The 21,975-nt window shown below is 40.9% G+C and overlaps 2 protein-coding genes across 3 annotated transcripts in view; one reads left to right on the top strand and one right to left on the bottom strand.

The window, feature by feature from the left end:
• LOC134870775 (inhibitory synaptic factor 2A) overlaps positions 1–2,092 on the top strand; it is a 28,260-nt gene extending 26,168 nt beyond the window's left edge. The window contains exons 4-5 of one of the 2 annotated variants that reach the window (XR_010166602.1): positions 14–505; positions 644–2,092. Coding sequence is in view for 1 of the 2 variants with exons in the window: in XM_063893166.1 (XP_063749236.1) it covers positions 14–197 (184 nt within the window). In the remaining variant the exon portion in view is untranslated. Of the gene's footprint in view, positions 1–13 lie in introns of both variants that reach the window. The other variant, XM_063893166.1, reaches the window with a different exon arrangement.
• The window catches only part of dock1 (dedicator of cytokinesis 1), a 157,038-nt gene that overhangs the window by 89,094 nt on the left and 45,969 nt on the right, over positions 1–21,975 (bottom strand). Inside the window, exons 21-27 of the mRNA XM_063893165.1 lie at positions 20,798–20,898; positions 20,567–20,695; positions 18,441–18,549; positions 15,940–16,010; positions 12,743–12,849; positions 7,911–8,038; positions 6,280–6,375 (exon numbers count right to left, since the gene is read on the bottom strand). Coding sequence (XP_063749235.1) covers positions 6,280–6,375; positions 7,911–8,038; positions 12,743–12,849; positions 15,940–16,010; positions 18,441–18,549; positions 20,567–20,695; positions 20,798–20,898 — 741 coding nt within the window. The remainder of the gene's footprint in view (positions 1–6,279; positions 6,376–7,910; positions 8,039–12,742; positions 12,850–15,939; positions 16,011–18,440; positions 18,550–20,566; positions 20,696–20,797; positions 20,899–21,975) is intronic.

Genomic DNA, 21,975 nt, shown 5'->3' with positions numbered 1-21,975 from the left:
TTCTTTGCTGCAGTGTGGAGCTGGACTTCAAGCAGCAGGAGGACAAGCTGCAGCCGCTGATGATGAGGCTTTGCCCTACAGCGGACGGCCACTTCCCCTCTTTGCCTTACCCTCAGGAGGCCTTCACCTCCACCCCTAAACGCAAGTCCAAAGCTGACTCCAAGAAGCACGCTCGCTGGAAACTTTGGTTCCTGTAGAAACACAGGACCGTCTCCTTCCCCACTACTGATGCACAGGATTTATTTGTCTGTCTGCTCGTCCATATTCGTTTGGTTTAACCATAGGCTTCTGTTCTCTTTTGGGAGACCTGGTGTTAATGGAGAGCTCCACCACTGGATACTGAGCCCCTTCTTGCAGACGACAGGATGTGTAATGGGATGTGCAGATTCCATGGAAAATTCAAAAACGTCATGCTTACCAAAAATTGATGCAGAGTTATTTTGAACTAATTACTTCAAACAGGGTGTGAAATTACACCAAGGGAATTTTTTCGCAGATCAGCAAGGTGAGAAGACAAATTCCAATTCCCTCTGTCTATTTGCATATATTTTTCTAGCTGACGTCCACAGGCTTCTATTCCAGGATTAGTCAGTGAACGTCACATTTCTATTCACCAGTTGGGACTTTGTCTTTTCCTCCCCAGCCTCCAGGAGAGGTTGGCACTTCAGCCACCACGCTCTGAGGTCTACAGCATATCGCCGTACTGCAAAGCACAATTAACACTGTTCAGGATACATTTTCTGCAGAATTAATAAAAAGAACTATTTTGAGTAATAACTCACATGTAGATCATCTACTAAGACGTTCATAACATCTAAAGAAGAGACCTTAAGGAGAAAGATGTCAGAGATGTTTATTGGATCTCTTTGATCAACTTTCTATCCATCTCTAATATGTCTCCTTGAATCCACTGACTTTGAAGTAAAGAATGAATAAATAACACTTATTTTCTTAAAAAAACATTTGCAAAGGTAGAAATCAATGTACTTTTTTCTATATAAATATATATCTATATACATTCAATTTAAGGTTTAATGGAATATATTTATATGAGCTGCTGTGAAGGGGGCTGTGCAAAACTACAGTGCATAGAAGGAACATTTCTGACTCTTAATTCTTTTTCACACATCAAACCTAGTTCTTATTAACCTCACAGTGCATATGTTCATACCCTCAAATAAATAAGTCAATATGATTAAACTTCAAGAGTATAAAACGAAAGAGTTCTGGCTCAAAACACAGTCAATTCAGCTGAAAAACCGTTTCCTTTTTTTTCAGTCAAGAATCCAAGTATAACAACACATTGTTGGTTTGTAGCACATGTGAGGGGAAACAGAAGGTAGCTGTGATTGTATTGCTGCAGTATTCTGCATCAGCTACTCCGTTAGCTACTGAAACCAAGCCAGAGAGACTGAGTGTGCCACTTCTGATCACAACCAGGGCTTCTACAGTGCAGGGTGGCAGGCGTGTCGCCTCGCATGCTTTTTACAACCCTCAGATTTGCAGGATATTTTCTAGCTTTTAAAGAATTTATAAAGACCACTACAAAAAAAGTGTCCACAGCCATGCCCTTCTTTTTTTTTCTTTTTAAAGATGACCAGCTCCTGCTCATCTCGTTCTATCGATTCGACTGTAACTCATGCCGCAACTCCACACAGGGTTCAAAGACTATGTACAGACAAAATATTTGCATTCTCTATGTATAAATATATGTTGTATAGCATCTAATAGGGCTAGTACAACTTTAATGAGAGGGAAAGCAGCCAATATCTAAAAAATTAATTACCTTAACAGCGCCTGCAGGAGCTTAAAGCCTCTCAAAGCCAAAAACACTGCCCAAAAGACGAATACACCAAAGTGGTTTCAAGGGCATGAATAACAATCTTTATATCCTGTCACAACAACACCTTGCAAACTGCTAGACGTCACTGGTTTGACCTTCACAAGCTCCGACTCGCTGCTTTCCGTTGGCTACATGTGATCACACATCCACTCTTGTACATGCAGAGTAGGTTTCTTTCAGTAGTTATTCTGTAGCATTGAGAGAGAAGTAGATGTTTATCTGTACCTTAAAGAAGTGCAATTTATTTAATATGTGCAATACTGTGTATTTTATACTGTTTTTTTACAAAAGAGAAAAAAATAAAGATATTTAATATGCAAAATATAAAAAATAAACCAGACATCTACAGAGCTCTCAAAATCAAGAGAATGGGTGTCATTTGCGTACTGCATTAGTGACTTTAACTCTGAGGGTTGTCACTTTCATCAAGGCAATTACCAGTTAAAGGCCTGACTAACAAACAAAAAATATAGATTTTCTCATTCACCTCTGATGGTATCAAACAGTTGGCAGCAGATCTCAGAGACAAATATCTTAGAATCTCTAAAAATATATGCAAGGAAAAATGCTAAATGGGGTCTATTTTGATTTGAAATTGGATGGATTACGTATTTCAATTGGCTTAGTTTGAAAAATGTTATGCATAACAATCTCCTCTACAATCGTATGTGTTGCAAAGTGAGAGAAAATCATCTCTTTGATGTGGTGGGGCGGCACAAACATGAGAGCAGAATGCAACACAGGAATAATCAGTGCATGGCTCTGGGTGCAGCAGTCAACCTGCTTCTGATCCAAAGCCCTGCTGCCTTGCTCACCTGAATGCCGTGTATGGACTTTCAGGGCACTTCCATGTGTTTGTGTGTATGCAACTGCCTGATGTTGCATCAGACCAGCAAGGAAGTAAACTAGGTGAACTAGGGACAAAGCTCTGAGTAAATGCCCCAGAGATGCAGAGTCATCTCTGCATGGATGCACAAATTTGCAGCAACCAAAGTTGCTTGGGGGCAACACCCCTCATCTCATCCGTAGCAAGGCGTCCCTCAGGTGAATGTTTATGGCTCAGCGCTGAGGGGTACAAACAAGACATCTCGCTTCCTTTACCCCAGCCCCTCTGTGGTTTGAAGGTGGCAACCATCGCCACGCGAGCCGCAGCGGTTTTCCAGCGCTGACCGTGAGCACACGTCTGAAACCAGCTGTTGCAGGGTCAAGATACTCGGGAGGATGCTCAGTCAAAGTTTCAGTACAGCAGAGGAGAGGTGCAGCCAGTGAGTGATAAGTGCACGTTTGAGGCATTATGATTCAGTGCCATATCTCACTACGCTTCTTTCTGTAAGAGCTCTGCAGCAGTCTGGCCGGCAGAAGAGAGAGACAAAGAGAGAGAGACAAAGAGGGAGAGAAGCAGGGAGTTGCTGGGAGGAATATTTGCACAGAAACCGATATTAGGACAGAGCTAAAGAGGCTGAGTGATACAAATAGGCCAGGGATCTGATCTGTAGAGATGTCATTGAGATGGCTTTGTTGTAATATATTCCCTCAGAGAGTGCATGCACCAAAGAAAGAGCTCCAGGCCCTATAGCCGCTCAGCTTCATACTGCCAATCAATAACAAGTCCTCCCCCTGCAGCGCTCCACTCCATCCCTGCTGCACACTGCAGGAGTGTCTGCAGGATACCCATGAAGCACTGCTGCAACATATCTAGCTCCTTAGTCCTCAAAACTAAAGCTTAGTAAAGTTAAATTGGTGATTTGGACAACATTATGTCATTAAGCTTATTTTGACATTCAGATGTTTTCGGACAATGCACAACACGTGCAAAGTTCAGTACGGGTAAGATGAGGGATTAGGAAAACGCGAAGCTTTGTTTCATTGTTTTTGCAGATTACTCCGGCTGTAGCCTCCTTCCCATGTGTATCTGAATGGCTAATCCGGAAGCTTAAATCTAGAGGAAAAGTAATTCAAGGGCAGAGAGGTAGAAATTAGTAATTTCCGCAGGGATGGCCATAAAAAATGTTCTGCTACAACCCTAATGTAAATGAATTCACAAGATTTCATCTAAACCTGTGTGCGGGTGGACATGAATATAAAGAAGCGACCTGTTGAGGTGTCCGACGATGCAAATGCTGCATGAGTCGCTAACAGGCGTACCTCTGCAGGGACACCGAATGACAAAAACAGACGCCCCCAAGCCGTCCCTGTGATCGCTCTCATCATCATTCTGTATCCACCACCTCCAGGAGAGGAGAAAGGAAGGGGAAGAAAGAGAGGAGAGAGGCGGTAGATAGAAGAACATTAATGCAGGAATCTAAATGTAAGAGCGCTGCCACTCACAGGAACAAGGTCGCTGGTTGGTTGCTGTGTTGTTTGAGCAGCAGTTTGCAATCTGCCTGCAGAGTAGGCAGCGGTGCCCAGCCGCCTCAACAACCATCCTCCGATTAGAAAGCAATAGCGCTTGCAGAAGCACTAAATGGATCTCATAGCTGTCAAAACCATCCCAAACTTTATTGATCATTAGGGAGTGATTCAGGGAGGACTCAATTGAAGCCTCTGTCCCCAAGCATTATATTATATGTTTGAGTGAAAGGGCAGCAGTGCCCTCAAAAAGATAAGGCTTAGATGTGACCTCCATCTCCCACTGGGTAAAGGACACACTGATGCTAAATATTGAGCAGGTACTTAGGAATGTCAAGGCAATCGAGTGTGGCCAGCTAGTTATGGAGGCAGCCTCAGACAAAAGGTAGGGGTCAGAAGGGACAGTAAAAGCCGACTGGATACAGAGGCCAGCTGCTGCACATGTATACAAAGTAGAGGGGTTCAATAAGGGCCACAGGAGGCCATGGGCAGAGCAGAGTCATTAACCAAAGAGGAGGCTGGTCCTCGGGGAAAGCATTTTCACCTACACACCGAAAAGGATGCACTTAGTGTAATACAGCAGGCAGGAGGCCTGTGTGTGCCGCATTCATGAGCCTTTCAGACTAAGTAGTAGGTAAGTACCATATCACAAATACACGATCAAAAGAAAGAGGAAAAGGAGCAGAAGGTGAGCTGGTCTGGACACAATATCTACCATATTTCTAGCAAAACTGATTTTTCCAACTCATCACTGCAGAGCCTGTATCCCTGGCATAACAATGCATGGACTGTGTTACAGAGGGAGAGTTAGTGGGAGTTCAAGACCCCGTCCAAGCAGCTGGCTTGCCTCCCAGCTTCATTAGCTCCACATTATGCAGTACAAGGCAGGCCGGCGGTCAGTTACTCAAGAGAGGACTCCCCATTGATGCGATCAACTTGGGGCATTGCTGAACTACCTTTAGAGGCGAGTCTGAAGGAGAGAATCCCTGCTCTGAGAAGAATGAACTAGAGGGTAAGGCAGGACACTGGGGACAAAGGACTGCTACTGCAGAAGAGCACTGTGATGTGACACCAATGCTCACAAACACACACTGGATGGTTGGTGTGTGATGACTGGGTGCTATTGGCTGAGTTTTATTAGCCTGTGTGGCTCAGTACCTGGCAAAAACTAGATTCTACCCAGATAAGGAGGGTGCACACACATAAACACGATAAATAACCAGAGACAGGAGGAGAAAGGATGCTGTGCCAGCCAGTAACAGTATCAATATAATGAGTCAGTATGATACGACGGTCCTGTACATACTCAGAGTCCGGACAAAATGTCTATCTCATCACTCTGCTGTATTTAAGTAAGCTGTAAAAGTGCCTTTAAGTGCCCTCAGAGGAATCTCCATCATAAAACCTAGCATAAAAAAACGATATGTTTATTACCCAAGTCTTACTTTCAAAGTCACATCACTAGAACATGCAGCTCTAATGAAAACAGGAGGCAATAGAATGAGTCAGACAATACCAGAGTCGATATTCATGACTGAACTGGTACACAAGTTGACATTTATTGGAGTCTTTGGTCTTGTGAAAGACGTTTAAGGCTTTGCATCAGAAATAAAGCAGCATTGTGAAACAGTGACTGATATCTGCATAACGCTACCGAGTTTGTTGGAAGAGTGATTGGGAGAAGGATGCCAACGCCGGTGTTAGGAGGAACACACTTTGTGCAATTACAGCACAGAGCATCAGAAATGTTTTAGAAAAATAAACACACACAATAAAAAAACAAACACACAGGTACCCAAACAACTGGCTGGAGAAAGATACGAGCAGATCAAAGGCGCTCGTAGATTGAGGTTGTGTGAAAGCATTTTGCCAAGGTAGACTTTATCTTTAAAGGTAGCTTTGGAACTAAATTGAAGTTGGCAGTGGGCCCGTGGGAGTTGAGCTGGTTGTGGTACAGAAGCCTAAAAATTGGGCTGTGTGTATACCAGTTTGTATGTGTGTGATACCCAGAAGAAGAAAATAAAGGGAGAGAGAGAGGCGGGTGTACAGCTAATAGTTATTAAAAAAAAGAAATCAAACAAACTTACGATGTGAGCTGAATCGCGTCCCATGGAAATGACTGTCCTGTTCACTGTCCTCAGCAGCTTCTCCATGATGATCTGCACATGCCACTGGGTGGGACCCTGCAGACATAATCAACACACACCATTAACATTTCTGAAGAAAAAGTTGTGTGAAACTTTGCATTATTACATAACAGATGTTACTATGTCAAAGTCTCATTGTAATAGGAGGTCTATTTTTGAGTTACCCATTTCCCATCAACCCACTTTTAATACTTCCATTTTATTTCCAACATATCCCACAATGACTATTTACACATCTGACGGAGCAGAAATATACCACTGATGCAGGCTAAATGGTTTTAACTTTGGGAATTCTTACTTATGGAGGGGGAAACACCCATGGGGCAGCTGTACGGTTGTCAAAAGTGGGACGATTTTCTGGAGGTGCTTATTAGCGACTGTGAGTGAGCACTGGGCTTCTTCCGATGCCTCTACTTGTCTGTGGGGGGAATGTTCTAAGCACACCGAGCTGTGAAGCATCAACCTAAACTTTCAATAATTTACTCAGCTCTTCCTGCAGTCGAAGAACTAGCGCAACTAGGTTTGTGCACATATGCCCACACAAACATTGACATAATAGCAGAGGAGAAAAAACTGAGGAGGAAGTTCCAGACATCGCCTACCAACAACTGCCTTCTGAACAAACCAAACTCATGGAGAAAAAGTGTTATTTGTATATAATGTAGCCTTTTACATATATGATTAGATCCTTATTTCAAACAAGGAATAAACTGTATGATAACTTAGACACTAAAGGGAACAGAACTATTTATTTTATTCAGTTTTCCTTTGTAAATGTGCGATGCAGCCTATGAGCGTGTGCAGTGTGGTACAGGTAAGAAGGAGAGTACAAGGCAGGGAGAGGAAAAGGCAAAGCGAGAGACAGGCGGAGGGAGAAAAGTAAGAGATAATCCACAAGCATGGTGGAGTGTGGGAGGCCAGGCCAAGGTGATCAATGGTGAGGGGAGTCTGAGAGGGCCTGAGGGAGGACATCAGGAGTCTGGGCAGGGAAGAGGATGACAAAATACTCGCCAAGCAGCTGAGTGTTTGATGGTGTGTTCTCACGAGTGCATCTGTAAGTGATGCCCAAGTGTAAGGGATGTGGACTCCGGGAAAAAAATCATATCCATCATTTGTTCACATCTCATTTTAGTTGTTCATTTATCACAGAAAATACCTGAATTCTTAGCTGCTTTTCTATGGTTTATGTCTTTGTAAATTGGAATTAAGACTGTTCTTTTGTACTGTGCTGTTCACAGGAAGCTATTTTCTGTCACATTGTAAACTGTACAATGAAATGATTCAAGGCATGACTATTTATAAATTAACTGATAATGAAAAGTCCTTGATCCTTTGATTGGTTACATAACCGGCTCTGGCTGGATCACCACCTCTGCAGGTTAGTAAATAAACAGTAAATTGTGCTTCTTTCAGGAAATGCAGGGCAACACAACAAATGGAAAACAGCACACTGATTAGTAGCTATTCAGTAAAAACCTACTCGACTACCGGTTCCCCTCCGTTATGCAACTATTTATCCCAGAGGTAAACAAAAGTAAATAACGCTGCAGAGTTTGTTGTTCCTCACTCACCACATCCTTCCTGTACAGCACCTCCAGGATGTCACTGAGCAGCTGGCAGCATGCCTTGGGCTCCTCACGCTTCTCCAGGTGGAACTTCAGCTGGTCCGTCATCAGTGGCAGGAGGATCTCGCGGCAGTCTGCAGGGACACCAGCGAATACACACATTTACAATGCCGCTCAACACATGGAGCAGATGATGGATCACACAAGGCAGCACAGCATATGCTCCAGACATACTGTCGATGAAGACGCACGCAGCTTGGTAATGGCTTCCTCCTCACAGATCGGAGGATTACATTAAAACAATATAGAAATAATGTATTGCTAAAACTTAAGGCAAAATCTCCCAAAACACCAGAGTGACATCATAAGGAGACAATCAGAACTGTTAAAGTGGGTTTGCACCTCTGCACCTCAGAAAGGCAGCAGAAAACATCAACTTTATTGCTAACTCTTTATAAGTTAAAATGAATGCAAAACAACATCCGACCAAACATAAACACTTTGGCTGATATTGACGGCAACATCAAAAAGTGAATTTCCATATGCTTAGGGAAGAGAATTTGGTTGGCGATGGGACGTGGAGGACAGGAGAGATAAACCAGAGAGGATTCTCATGGGAGGTAAACCGAAGGCTTTATGCCACAAAAATTATCATATTTTTTATTAAAGCCTCTGATTTCAATCTTAGTGCCATTTGTGTATTTGTGCGGGGGTTTAAAGCCTGGGGACAAATACTGCAGTTAGGCCTGGTTTGATAATAATATGCACAGTACCAGTGAAGCTAAGTGACTATATTTGTGGAGAGAAAATAAATTGATAACCTCTCAGCAAGATAGGAAAAGACGTTCAAATTAAACACCTCTCATTCTGACAGCCATTCTTCAGCACTGCAGTGGCAGGGGGACAACAACACACTTATATATAATACACAATCTTTATCTTAAGTGGAGAGAAACCACTTTACCTAAGGGCCACCCTGAAATACTTTTCAATGCAAATCAATACAATATCCCTGATAATGTTACAACTTTAACAAGCCAAACAAACAACCGGGACAAAACAATATATGTATCACTCACACATGCACCAACAGAAAGCTTTTCCAAATGTCAATACTGCTCAACGCCAAATGATAAAGAGCAGGATCTAACTGGATAACAAAGCATGACCTGTGCTGACCTCTTCATAAACAATTCCCAGCAGTGTAATATATAAACACATTCATTGTTTTATATTCTCTGACCCTTTCAAAGGAGCTCCATGTTAAACAGAGGTATGGATTGACTTCATGAAGATGGATGAAGAAAGGAAAGTGTATCGCTTTCAGCCAAACACGCACAGAAAAATGATGACTGGAATAACCCATAATATACTGCTGCACACTGAGACTATGATGAGGCTTTGTAATATAAAGGGGTAATGAGTGTCTTATGTAGTAATTAGACATTTAACGGGTAAATGGCTCCTGGAGAATTTTAAGTTTCATTTTTAATGACTCAGGCATTGATTAGTGGATTGATTTAACACTATCGTTCTCTTGTAGCAATCTAGTAAATCACAAGTAGCTGCTGGAATCCTTCTGAATTGCTTTTAATAATAATAATTCAAAAATAATTACAAGCAAGATCCAACTGGGAGATAGTGTTTTAACTTAATATGTGGTCTAAACAGATCAATTGTTGGTTTGCAAAGATTTTTTAAAAAGCTTTAAAAGTTTTTGTTTGTGTAAAAGAATGAAAAATATGTTTGTATACAGTGCAACACTGCATTGATTGTCCCGTGACGGTTAAATGCTAGCCACCTCTCAGGAAAAGAACTGAAAGAAAACTTTGCAAATTGTGGAAGGAAAGTATGAGCGGTTTGACCTGAAGGTGGCACTAAAGGGAGGGTTGTTTATCCTCTGAGGAGCATGAACATTACCAAATGTGTTGCATAAGTGTGGTGCAATAGAAAAAGTCACCTCTACATGCATCTCATCCTCTGAGGATCAATAAATCGCTCACCTTATTTCACTGCAATCCACTGATCACATTATGCACACGTTTAAAAAATGGCTCAGGCTTTAGGGACTATGCTCTGTTGATATCATGTTTATCTTTTCTGGAAATATTTGGGGTTTCTTGAGTAAGAAGTCGTCAGCCTGATCTGGGTGTGTTAGAACAGGGTTGGAGACTATCAAAACAAGAATATTCAACATTATATCCTGAATTTTTCGGTCCATTGCAAATAAAATGCATATCTTATCATCATTTTTTGCAATATCCTTTTAGGAATGAATGATAATTAATTGTTTGATGGAGGTAGATTTAGTCTTTAGTGTTAGATACTTGCTCACAGGAACAGAAGTTAATAGGACCAATGCATGGACAAATGCTCTGACTGAACATCTGAAAAAGCTAAAGAAATCCTAAGTGAACAGCCCCTGATGGCTGCTGGCAGTGTAGGCTGATCTACAATACAGCTATAATTTACATACAGCTCTCACCAGGAAATGTGTCAAAAGGAATGTCATGGATGTTAAGTGTTTCTCTTGTTTGGCTAAGCTAGCCCTGACACGAAGTGACAACCATGTCTGAACTGAAATATGTTGGGTTCTGTGAAACAGAGCACCCTGCTATCCGCCTGATACAGATTGAAGTCAAATGTGTGTTTTTGTTTATCGGTGTATTTGTAATCTTCTAGGGTTTAAGCACAAAAACAAATGTGAGGGAGTGCAACATTGTGTGGAGTGTTTAATACCTTGATATTTACAGGGCCTTCCCTTTGTGCATCCTCTAAACTGTAATGCACAGAGGCGGAAACACACACTGGTGCATAAAGGAACATATACCACACATCAGCATTCACTTTTACCCACACGCTAGCAGGCTGGGAGTGGGACAAGCAGAGTGGAACTATCAATCTAAGCCATGAGCGCTCTCCTCAAACTTCTAGCGCAAACAGATTTTAGACGCTACATTGAATTCCCCCTTAACTCAGACCAGGAGAGCAGCTGATATTATTTGTTCTCTTCCAATGAGCCCATTTACAGATGATTTACGGGCAACGTCCTACTCTATCCCATTACATCATAAACAGTGAATGTGAAAAAAATACTCCTCTTTTCTGAGTTCATTAAGTTTCCATGCAGGAGGGGATAGTGTATGCATACCAATCCCTTTCAACACACAGAATTTTAATTTGAAACGGAAACACATAACCTGTGGACAAAAGATTGTCTTATTGACTAAAGTTGTCATTTTTCAAATGAAAAAAGCCCATTGGGGAGTGAAAAACACTCATTTAAGACGTGCTTTTACGCAGAAACAGTTAATATGGTAATCACTGTGCAGTCTACAGGAAAAAAAACACAACAGTGTTCGCGCTGCATGAATATTGATGAGTGTGGAGACTGCCAAGGAAGTATCTAGGTAGATGCCTCGTGCTGGGTGTTCATTGCTCCAGGCATTTCTTCTAGTACATTTCACTTGAGTATTGGCTGGTGGAGGACTCTCAGGGACCACCTGGGGATCAGGATGCATCTAACAGTGAGTCCCAGGAGCATGTGCTCTTACCACAGCTGATTAAACCACATTTAAAAACTGCATGGCTAACCCCTTATGCTCATCGCAGTGGCCGTTATCTGTGATAAAATCATCTCCAAAGTGGAGCTCAGCTTGATACTGATGTGGAAAGGACAGTTTTATCGGCAATCAAGCCTTCTCCATCGCTTTTTTAAAACATGCATGCCTCTAAAATACTGGCGGAGATGTTCAAAGCACCGGTGCGTTGAGCTGTTGTTGGAATGGAGCGGCAGGGTTGCCTGTATCTACATCACAGCAACACGTGATTCACAAGCATCGGGGAACCTTGCCTGTCCACAATTACACCAAACAGATCAATAGTCATTAGCAGAGCACCCCATGCTGAGCATTGCCCTTCAAAAGCTACACACTAAACCACCGATCAGACAATTGTACCTTGCTTGAGTATGAAAGGACTGCATCATTAAGTTGAAGGCATATTTTTTCCATATGCTATGTAGCATAATAATAATTAAAATGTTATTGATGCTGAGTGCAGCCTTATAAGTGCATCATTGCTGTCCACTTCTTGAACCGGCCCCTCTGAGGCATGACAGCAAAATGTGATCACTGTTGCGGTTTCAGTAGGTTAGGAACTCTGCATTTTATATACCACCATAGTATGTATGTGTGTGTGTGTGTGTGTGTGTGTGTGTGTGTGTGTGTGTGTGTGTGTGTGTGTGTGTGTGTGTGTCTAAATCCAGACCTAACCTAAATGGGCCTCAGAGGACTGCCGCCTCTGGGAAAATGCTCGGCCCTGTCTGAGGGACGCTGCAGGTTGACCGCAGAGACTGGATTCTCATTAAACAGGTCTAAGTTCCTGCCCTTCATATCTGACAAGACTACAACATGACCAAAAAGTGGTTTGGTGCTCATGTGTACTTTGAAAGTGTGAAAGTGTATGATTTTGAATTGCTTTAAGGCAAACTAGGAAAACTAAAGGGAAACCCTAACAGAAATAATAATATCTTATAATCTTAAGAGAAAACATTTTTAATATTCAAACAGAGGAAAGCTGGGGTTGGGACTTGAAGCCTAGGTGAATGTGAATACCGGCACAGACAAGTCTTAGGGATTTAAGCTCTAGGATTGCCCAACTTTCTCAGATAACAAAAGGGATTTCCAATCCGCCTCACCAATGACCCTTACAGTGGGCTCACACAGAGCTGGACAGGGGAGGCAGGTGGTGTGTGTGATTGCCTTTATTACCGCTCTGTGAGTGAAGGTTCATGCACCGAAGAACTGGGAGTACAGTTTGTGTATGTGTGCACTTACCGTGATGAGTGAAGAGATCGCTGTGGACGATGTCAATCAGACAGTCTAGCTTCTGTTTCACCAAGCGGCCCAGAGGAACCTTTAGGATGAACTCGGTGAACAGCTTGCTACGGAGACAGAAGGATGACAATAAAGAGGAAAAGGTCAGAATGATCGGGCATCTTGGGCCGGCTGACTGCTTCCCATCACGAGTAATCATCCAAAGTGCAATTAAAAAAGGTCCGGAATACCCAAACAGGTACTTCCAGATATTCTGGTTGGGTTGGAGGGTGACAAATATAAAGCATGGGACAACGTAGATTTGTCAACTGACCCGGAGGATAACCTCAGGTGAACTCTGAGGAGAGCTTGCTATGAGAGAGTTTGCTCTACCTCTGATTGATTTATAGGATAGCGGTCATTGTTGCAAATCAATCAAATGGATTGTGATTGTTTTATGTGATGCATGACTAGACCCACGTCCTCTTAGCTGATTAGATGACTAATTTGAAATTTTGGTCTAATGAGATTTCCACAGATAAGTCGATTGAATGAACCAATGAAGTGGTCAACAAGTTAGTCAAATCTGAATTTCCTGCTTCGTATTACATTTCTCATGGTTTTAATCCTTTATTCAACCACCTGTTTTTCTTTTCAGTAAATATCTCCTGATTTAATCCAGAGAACATACCATATCATAATATGCTGTATTTGTCTGTTATTATGTAAACTTAAATATTAGTTGAGCTTGTAGGTTGTTTAATGACTGAACTAAACCTCAGCACAAAGTCCTTCACAGTACTGAACCGTATCTATGGAGTGCTGACCATATCTCATGGTGTTCATCGGAACAAGGAGTCTACTTGAGAAGGGGATTATCATTAATACATAAAAAAACTCCCGAAGATAACATGGAATCATCTCCATGACAACTGAAGAAAACTTAGTGCTAATTAAAGCCATAGGATGTTGTTGAAGGATCTTGAAAACATCAAGTAACAGCCCTCATCTTAAGATGTTTTGGTTCAAACATACATCACTTTATGCATATGGTCCACATCTAGATATGGTGTATTATTCCATTTTTAAAGTATACAGACTAAGGTCTCTGAACTCCATGTACTTAAAATGACAATATATATACATTTTCCCAGCCTTGTGTATCAATGCACAGTGTTCAACTTAGCATTTTTATTGAAATGCATCTTTTTTTTAACGACAAGATACAGCATAGCTCAGCAAGATCAAACTATGAGCATCTAACAATTCAGAACCTGAAAGATAAACCCTTGTCATTCACACAAATAAAGCTGGCAGTTTTCTCCTCCATGAAGAGGCCAGATGCTTGTTATGCTGGCAAGCTGAGGCTCAAGGAGGAGAGAAAAGGTTCTGGCGGGGGATAAAACATCCCGACCCTCAAGGCTTCAGTTTAGTCGCTTCCAGCTCAGCCGCTCAGCCAGGTTCACCCTATAGGAACAGCTGATGCCACCTTTGTTCAGGCAGCCATGTCTGTGATTTAAAAAGGAAGGTTAATGGTTCATAAGGACTAAAAGTTTAAATCAAAAGCCCTAATACCCAACATATGTTCTACTCTGTGTTTACTGCACTCGTCCGTATAGCTGCATCGCAAGAGAGTGTGTAAGTCATCAGTTAATTATTGTTCCAGTCCCAACCTTGTTTGTGTCCCCTGTTATACATATTAAGAATATGTACTTTGAAACAAATAAAATAAAACAATCTGTGTCACACAGAGAAGGATTTAATGGATTTAGTTTAGAAGGAAGGTAAAGGTGACAGCTTTAAAAATATGCGTGACAATAACGTGAAGAGGAATTCCCTTCAGATCTTTTTGTTGGAGTTTTAAAGTAAACAGATGATGATATGTAAACACACAAGCCTCAATCACATAGACTTCATTTTCAAAAGCTTCCATGTCATGTGACCAAATTACTGCAAATCAATGACGCTTTGTATTACTACACTGTGAAAGGACACATCTTTATTCTAGTTGATATGAATATTATTTTACAAATTGTGATTTCTTTTTTTTGTTTTGTTTTCCATTATAGATATTCCAATAAATATTCCTAGCTGTGTAAAACTGTCCAACCTCAGGTTTTTGCAAATATTACTAATGGGTTAACTGTGATTTCATTATAACAGTTAGAACAAGATGACTGATGTATCACTAGATTTGTCTCGACTAAATATTTAAATATATCTTTGACAAAAGTGGTACAGAAGTATGTGTTTTAAAGACTCATCTGCAGCTGAAAAGTATTTGTTAAATACATTAGAAAAGCTTTCTTCATATATTTGTAAATATAAGGCTGCATAAATGAGGTTATTCCTTTGTTTTTGTGCGGTGTCTTTAAGGCATAAGATATTAGAGACATTCAAATAGGGTAGAACATCAATGGCACACTGAAGAAGGATTTATCACAAATGGCAATGTCCTCTCAGTTTTGGAACTCTGACCCAAAAGGACATGGATATTTGAAATGTACAGTCCGTTAAATTCCATATTGTAAGAAAAGGTCATTCAGATGATAAGGACGGATAGTCAAGTTGTCTTTGCTGTTTGGTACATTATTATCATGAATGTGTAATTTAGTAGCACAGTCAGATCTGTGTGCGATAATTCAGAAGTCATTTATTATAAAGAAGAGCACTAAGCAGTAGCAGATGACATTCACCGCAGACATTATAACTTAAATGGAATCTTGAGTGGAGCATTCTCCGTTTCCCAGGCAACCTGAGCATGTTTAACAACCGCTGGCCATCACAGTACAGCCACTGAATGTTTAGCAGTTGAATAAAATTCAGCCTAAAGGTAGAGAGCCAGACACAATATAAACAGTGCCTCTTTAGGAAGGCACAATATCCCCATCAGCTGGTGGGGCATTCATCGAATCATGTTATTTTAATCCAACAAAACCTGGTAAAAACAAAAGCAATTTGCTTAAATGTGGTGTCCAGTCAGTTTTGGAAACCCACATATTATACCTATCTCTAGGATAAATACAAATTCAATAAATCAGAAATACTTTCAATAATCCCAGGGGAAATTGGTTTTCGTGACAATCCCAGTTGACAGACAGCTCAGTCCCCCTCTACCATTGAATGTGTATATATTTTTCCAATAATACCTCTGTGTTGCAGAGGTCAATGTCACAGCGTCAAAGCATATGGGAATGCTGTGGATCAAATGAAATTACCTTAGCTCCTTTGGATCAAACACCAGCTTGACATCATTGACGATGGTGGGAACGTACTTCAGTGCAGCACCCTATACCACAGGAAATAAAAGAAACCATTATGGGGTGGTCCTCAGCTCCAAAGTCATTAGGTCAGTCATTGATTGACTTTATAAGCTTTACCATCCCACATTATGTTATACAGCAATGAGGGAATTGTGGGTCATTGTTGAGTCAAAAATAAGGTCTCTCTATTGTTACCTTTATAGATTCAGGCAGATATAATCACCAATGGCCCATTGCTACTATAATAAAGACATTACATGTGTGAACCCTGTGGCTAATTACAGATCCATCCATTAATAAAGGGAATGATTAAGCAAGCTGAAAGTTCCCTCTTACTGCCTGCTGCTAAAGGCTGGCCCAGGTGGGTTGGGGGTGTTTATAGGGCATCTGTGCAAATCGGCAGCAGAGCCAGTTAGTGTGTCTGAGGTTGATTAGCCATACAGATGTAGCAAAGCCAAGCGCTACAATGCCGCTGTTAATGTGAATGGTTTGTATCTGAAAATATGTGAAAGGTTATAAGCAATGTTCAGAGTAGGTTGCCAATAGAGCAAATTATGTAATTGAATTCTTTGTAGACGTTAACAACTTCAGTTAGAGCATCCTGTATGAACTTTTCTGATTTTCATGGTTAAGTCAGGATCTCTGAATTCATTCCTTTGTCAATCTTCCCTCATCTAAATGGATATTTTTAGTGCTCAATAGCAACTCAACACCTTCACCTCCATCTGCAGACATAGAGTTGTGGAGAGTGAAACTTAGTTTTCAAAAGGTTCTGTTAGACCTTGATTCCGTTAGAATTCTGGTCTCCGCTCGACTGCATCTGTTTACCCCTTGAAGAAGCCGTTTTATCACAGTGTCTTTTTTTTTACTTTGTTCTCGGTAGTAACGTAATTCCCACCTGTTGTGCAGCGATGTGTCGGGTAAAGTGTCACAACAAGTCTCAGAAAAGTTTTGTCTCCTGCCCCTGTTCTTCACAGCTACCAGGAGCGTGTGCATGTGTGTTCGTGTGTGTGTGCGTGTGTGCGTGTGTGCGTGTGTGTGTGTGGTTTATAAAAGTTTTTCATTTATGTGTGTTATTGTGTCCAGATGTTCAACAGGATTCAGCCTTGAGGTATGATGTGACTGCTCAATAGCTTCCACCTGTGACAGTGCTTCCACTAAGGGCGGACCTGGGAAATAACCGGGATTCCTCGCTTTCATGCCCGTTCCTCAAGATCAGTTTTTAATTTACTGACAGTAAAGCTAATATCTCACCCAATTACACAGCAACTGACTCCTAATTGACTCCTGAGCTTCTCCTAGGTTGAGCGTGCACATGGATCTACTGTAGGTGTGCCAAGTGATTAAGTTATCTCTAAAAGCATAGGTGTGTGTGCATCAGCATGTGGGGTGTGGAGTGAACCTGCAAACAGTATATGCCTGCGTTTCTCTCAAGTCTCGAGTCTAGGGTCAAGGACAATGAAATGCAAACAACAATGGGGAAAGCTTAAAGGTGAAAGGAGCAAGTCTGTGAAATAAATACCTTAAGGAGCAGCTAAAGAGCAGAAGGCCAGAGGAGCCCCAGACCACAGGACAGTCAAGGTCAAAGTGAAACGGAGAGAGAGGAAAAACACAAACACATATAGAAGTACAGACAACACAGGAAAAACTACAAACAACATGTGTGGAGGCAAAACAAAGCTGGAAGGTTAGGGCCGCAGATAAAAAAGCCTTGAGGTTGTTTTACCTCCAGCAGAAGTATAGCTGTACAGATCAAAAATGTATCGAGGTTCCAGACTGAGCCCTAATCTTACAAGGATCAGTTTGACATTTTGGGAAAAACACTTTCAGCTAAATGAGAAGATCGATACGATTCTAAAATAGTCCAGCACAAACAACAACCACAAAATGGTCCTTTTTCCCTTTCTATATAGATAAACCAGTTGATGAGGCTGGCATGTTACATTTAGCCGTGTTAGTCTCCAGTCTTTATAATAAGCTACGCTAACCAGCTGCAGCTTCATGTTTATTGTACATATTTTAAAGTAGTATCCATCATCTCATCTACCTCTTTTTTTCTGCGCTTATTTAAAATGGTTTTCTCTACACCTCATTTTATTTTATGTTCACATATTTGATGTTTCCTTAAAAAGGAAAGAGAAAAGAAAGAAAGGTGAGGAAAAAAAGAAAGAAAGATAAAAGTTGAAGAAAACTGAAATACAAACAATCAGACCATCAAGGAGCGACATTAACAACCAACAGAGCCCCAACATTAACATCTCATAGGCTGCTGTATTCATTTACATCTAACAAGACAGATGCATCTCCAATTACAGAGCGTGTCATCCAAAGCAAATCCAAGCAGATTTGTTTACTTTTCACACAGCAGCAGTTATTTACTATATTTCCGCGGCAGCAGAAGCTATTTCATGGCGCCGAGTTTGAGCGATAGCATGCGGTGTGACTCGTCAGCCTACCTTTACCATGCCAGTGTTCTCGGAATTACTGTTCATCATGTCATTAAAGGATGTGAAAAGGTCCCTCAAGGACTCCATGAAGTCAGCCTCTCCTTTGTTCTCGTAGAGCCTGTGAGGAGATGAAGTGGAGAATTACATTGGCCGATGATCACAAGGCTGTTTGTTTGTCTCATCCCTGTGTAAACAACCCCTCCCGCAGTGGAAATAACAAGAGTTTGATGCTTCCCTGTTAAATCATTAAAAGCAGCCAACAGAATGGCCTGTGTGTATCATCAATGTAAATATAACTGGATCAGAGCCACAGACATCACTCTCTCTGCCAGCCAGATTAGCATTTAAAACAACACGACAAGACCCTGAAGCACCTGCCTGCTGTCTAGTGGACACAAAACTCAGAAAAATGTATGATCTAGGCTAACCACTCTGCTCCAATACTATACGAGGAACAGAAAGGAAGCCAATGTGATCAAAGGCTTTACAGTTTATAAATGTGGAGCAAATGCTGCCCAGTGACTGCAGTGACTTAAAGCCACTGATCCCAGAACAATTACAGAAAACAATGTGCATGGGAACACGAAGCAAGCGTCCTCTATAAACCCCCAAAAATAAATTTCCTCCCTGCAGAGCAGAGAAATCTCCACAAACTGAGTATTAACCGTAAGCGAGCCACATTGTGCTCCTAACAAAGTAAGTGTTTCAATGACTCAGATTGAATCAATTAAAAATAAGGATATATAAGATTTAAATTGATTAAAACACACTGAAGCAGAGGGAGGCAGGTCAAAGAGGGGTGAAGTGTTTAGAGTGATTCACCACATCAGATTTCAATTGCTTTCTCGGAGAGTGGTGGGTTTTTGTGGTGCCACAATCTCTCATGGGTCTGCAGGCATAACATGGCCCACGATCGTCACTGTTGAGTACTTACGGAAATCATAGGATTAGCAGTGTCCGTCTCAGGGCTTCCAAAACAACAATTACCTAAAGTTGCTTCTCACCTGCAGCAGGGAGTACCAGTGAGCTCATGACAGCCACACCAGGCTCAAGTCAAAAGGGGGAAAGTGTGTGATTAGAGTGTCTCTTCTGCAATTTCATAGAAATGTTCCACTGAGCCGCAATAAAAGTCGAACATGTGCCTATGTAGCCTTGGTACTTCTAAACAGAGTTGCAAGGCTTCAACAAACACAGTATTACAGCTTTGAACATTTTCTGACTCAGAGGCCAACTGGTTACAGTGGCACAGCAGAGCTGATACTTGCAAACAACCCAAGAACCATAAAAACACAAACATGAAGTCCACTTTGAGGTTGGAGGTTGCCGTCCATTAAAGTGAAACAGGAAACCACTTGACACACAATGTTCAGAGCTCTAAAAGACAGTGTGATTTCTTTAGTCTGATATGTGAGGTAAAGGACAAAGCGTCCTCTAGACATTCTACTGAAAAGCAATCAAACTCTGCACACTCAACTAGACCAGGATCATACATCAGTCCCTCAGCCACCAACATTCCAATTCTGTGGCTACAACATAATCGTCCATTCAACATCTCCACTAACTATTATAAACACATCCCTAGAAAACACCTTCCAATAAAGACCACTCACCTTGACTTCACTCCGCAGCATACTGCTGAGCACTAATCAGGGCAGCATACAATATGGATTTATAGTATATAAAATAAATTAGAAACATGAGCATCATATAAGGAACAACTAAAGCAGCTAAAATACATTTAAACTATTACACAGTGACACATTTTCACATTAAAAAAAGACAATAAAAAAATACTGTATGGACAATGACAGTTGTATGTCTGTATGCATATATAAATTGTCAACACTTAAATGTACATATTTACACCTTTAATGATTTAAATCCCTCTGAGAAACACTGTTTTATATAAGCAGGCTTGAATGTGATTCACTCTGTACTGTACAGTTCTTTTAAGTCTTTTATTAATTGCATTTTTGTTTATTAGTGCATTTAGTTGCATCTGTTTTTTCTGCTATTACCTTTCCTATTGTTGATCCATTTGGAGTTCTTTGTATATAAAGCACATTGTAAACATTGTTTTGAAAAAGTGTGATTGAAAGTAATGACTATAATATAATGCGTGCTTTGGGACGTACTGGTTAAAGAGGACTCTGGAGCGAACAATAAACTTGAAGATGTACTCCAGAGCCTTCATGGCCCTCAGCAGCTGCTCTGTCAGCTTCTCAGCATTGTCCACGTAGTTCTTCAGAACTTTGGTCAGCTTCCTACAAACACAATAGCATAGGCTGTTAACTCTTCTGAACATAAAATGGGATACACAGTAATTCATTACTGCAAATGGGAGTGCAGAGAGGGTCATAACTCACGTGTATGCCAGAGTGGCGCTGAAATGCTTTCGAATGTAGGTCTCCAGGACAGGGTTAAAGTGCTGGAACTTTCTGTCTGCTATGAGCCCGATAATGAACACCTGTCAGAGAACAGAGACATATTCATTAAAAAAGTAAAGCGCGTGGCTTATAACGGAGAGCAGGAAAAACTGCCCGTCTTACCCAATATGCTGAAATATAACAAGATTGCATTTGAGCAGAATATGATTTCGTCTAAACCCCCTAGCATACAGAACATCTAAGTTCCCAGAAAAAAAAGTGTTCATTAAAGTCTACTCCATGAGTCAGGCATGGTAAATAGGATTCTGTCAGATAGTTTGTCAAGTATTTGTAGCCTGAGAAACGTCAAAGGCTATTTGCTTTTGAACTGCTTTGTGTTCTCTTGCAGTTTAGTGAGAATGTGTAATGTTCTCAAACACAAATGAACAGCTACCCTTTTGCTACAAATACATGCAAATAAATGCAGCCATTTTTACAAAGAAAGGGGACAATTTGTGGGCTACAATATACATATGTTGTTTTGTTTTGGCTCTGTTATAAAAACACATGGGATGTACATGTTAACATTCACTCCGTTTAATTAAACTGTAGAAATGGCAAGTACTTTATAAACCGTAAAACATTATATTTAATTGTTAAAGCTAAAAGTCAAGCCCCATGGTAATTTTCTTTTAATTTTACTGATATACAGAGTTAGACAAATAAAAGATATGAATGTCCAAATGCTTGTGGACAGCACTGCAGTGTTGTGTTTACAGATGCAGGCAGGTGTCCCAGTTAAGGCATTCTCCACAGAGACATACCTCTGGCACATGGCTCAACATTCTTTGAGGAATTAACATGTACTCTGCATACTTCCCTTCTCCTGTCACAGGATGTGTTTGCCAAAAACAAAATCCTTTTTGTCTTGTCTTGCACACGTCAAAATGATTCTTTGTAGCATGGATAAATCCTGCTCAAACACAGTCACTAAGAAAAAAGTTCATCAAAAGATATTATTCTTATGATACTTTGTCAAATGCATTTGTTACTCTTATAGTGTAGAGCTTAAAACTAGAAACAGGTAGCTGCAAACAAACAGGTTTTGTTGTGAGATCAAAAAGGCCACCACAAAGAGCAAAGATGTGAAAGATTGGCATATGAAAGATTAGACAATA

Source organism: Eleginops maclovinus, chromosome 10 (genome assembly GCF_036324505.1).
Source record: "Eleginops maclovinus isolate JMC-PN-2008 ecotype Puerto Natales chromosome 10, JC_Emac_rtc_rv5, whole genome shotgun sequence".
Classification (NCBI taxonomy): Eukaryota; Metazoa; Chordata; class Actinopteri; order Perciformes; family Eleginopidae; genus Eleginops; species Eleginops maclovinus.
The sequence above is the reverse complement of the archived record's forward strand: the minus strand, read 5'-3'. Positions and strand labels throughout refer to the sequence as shown.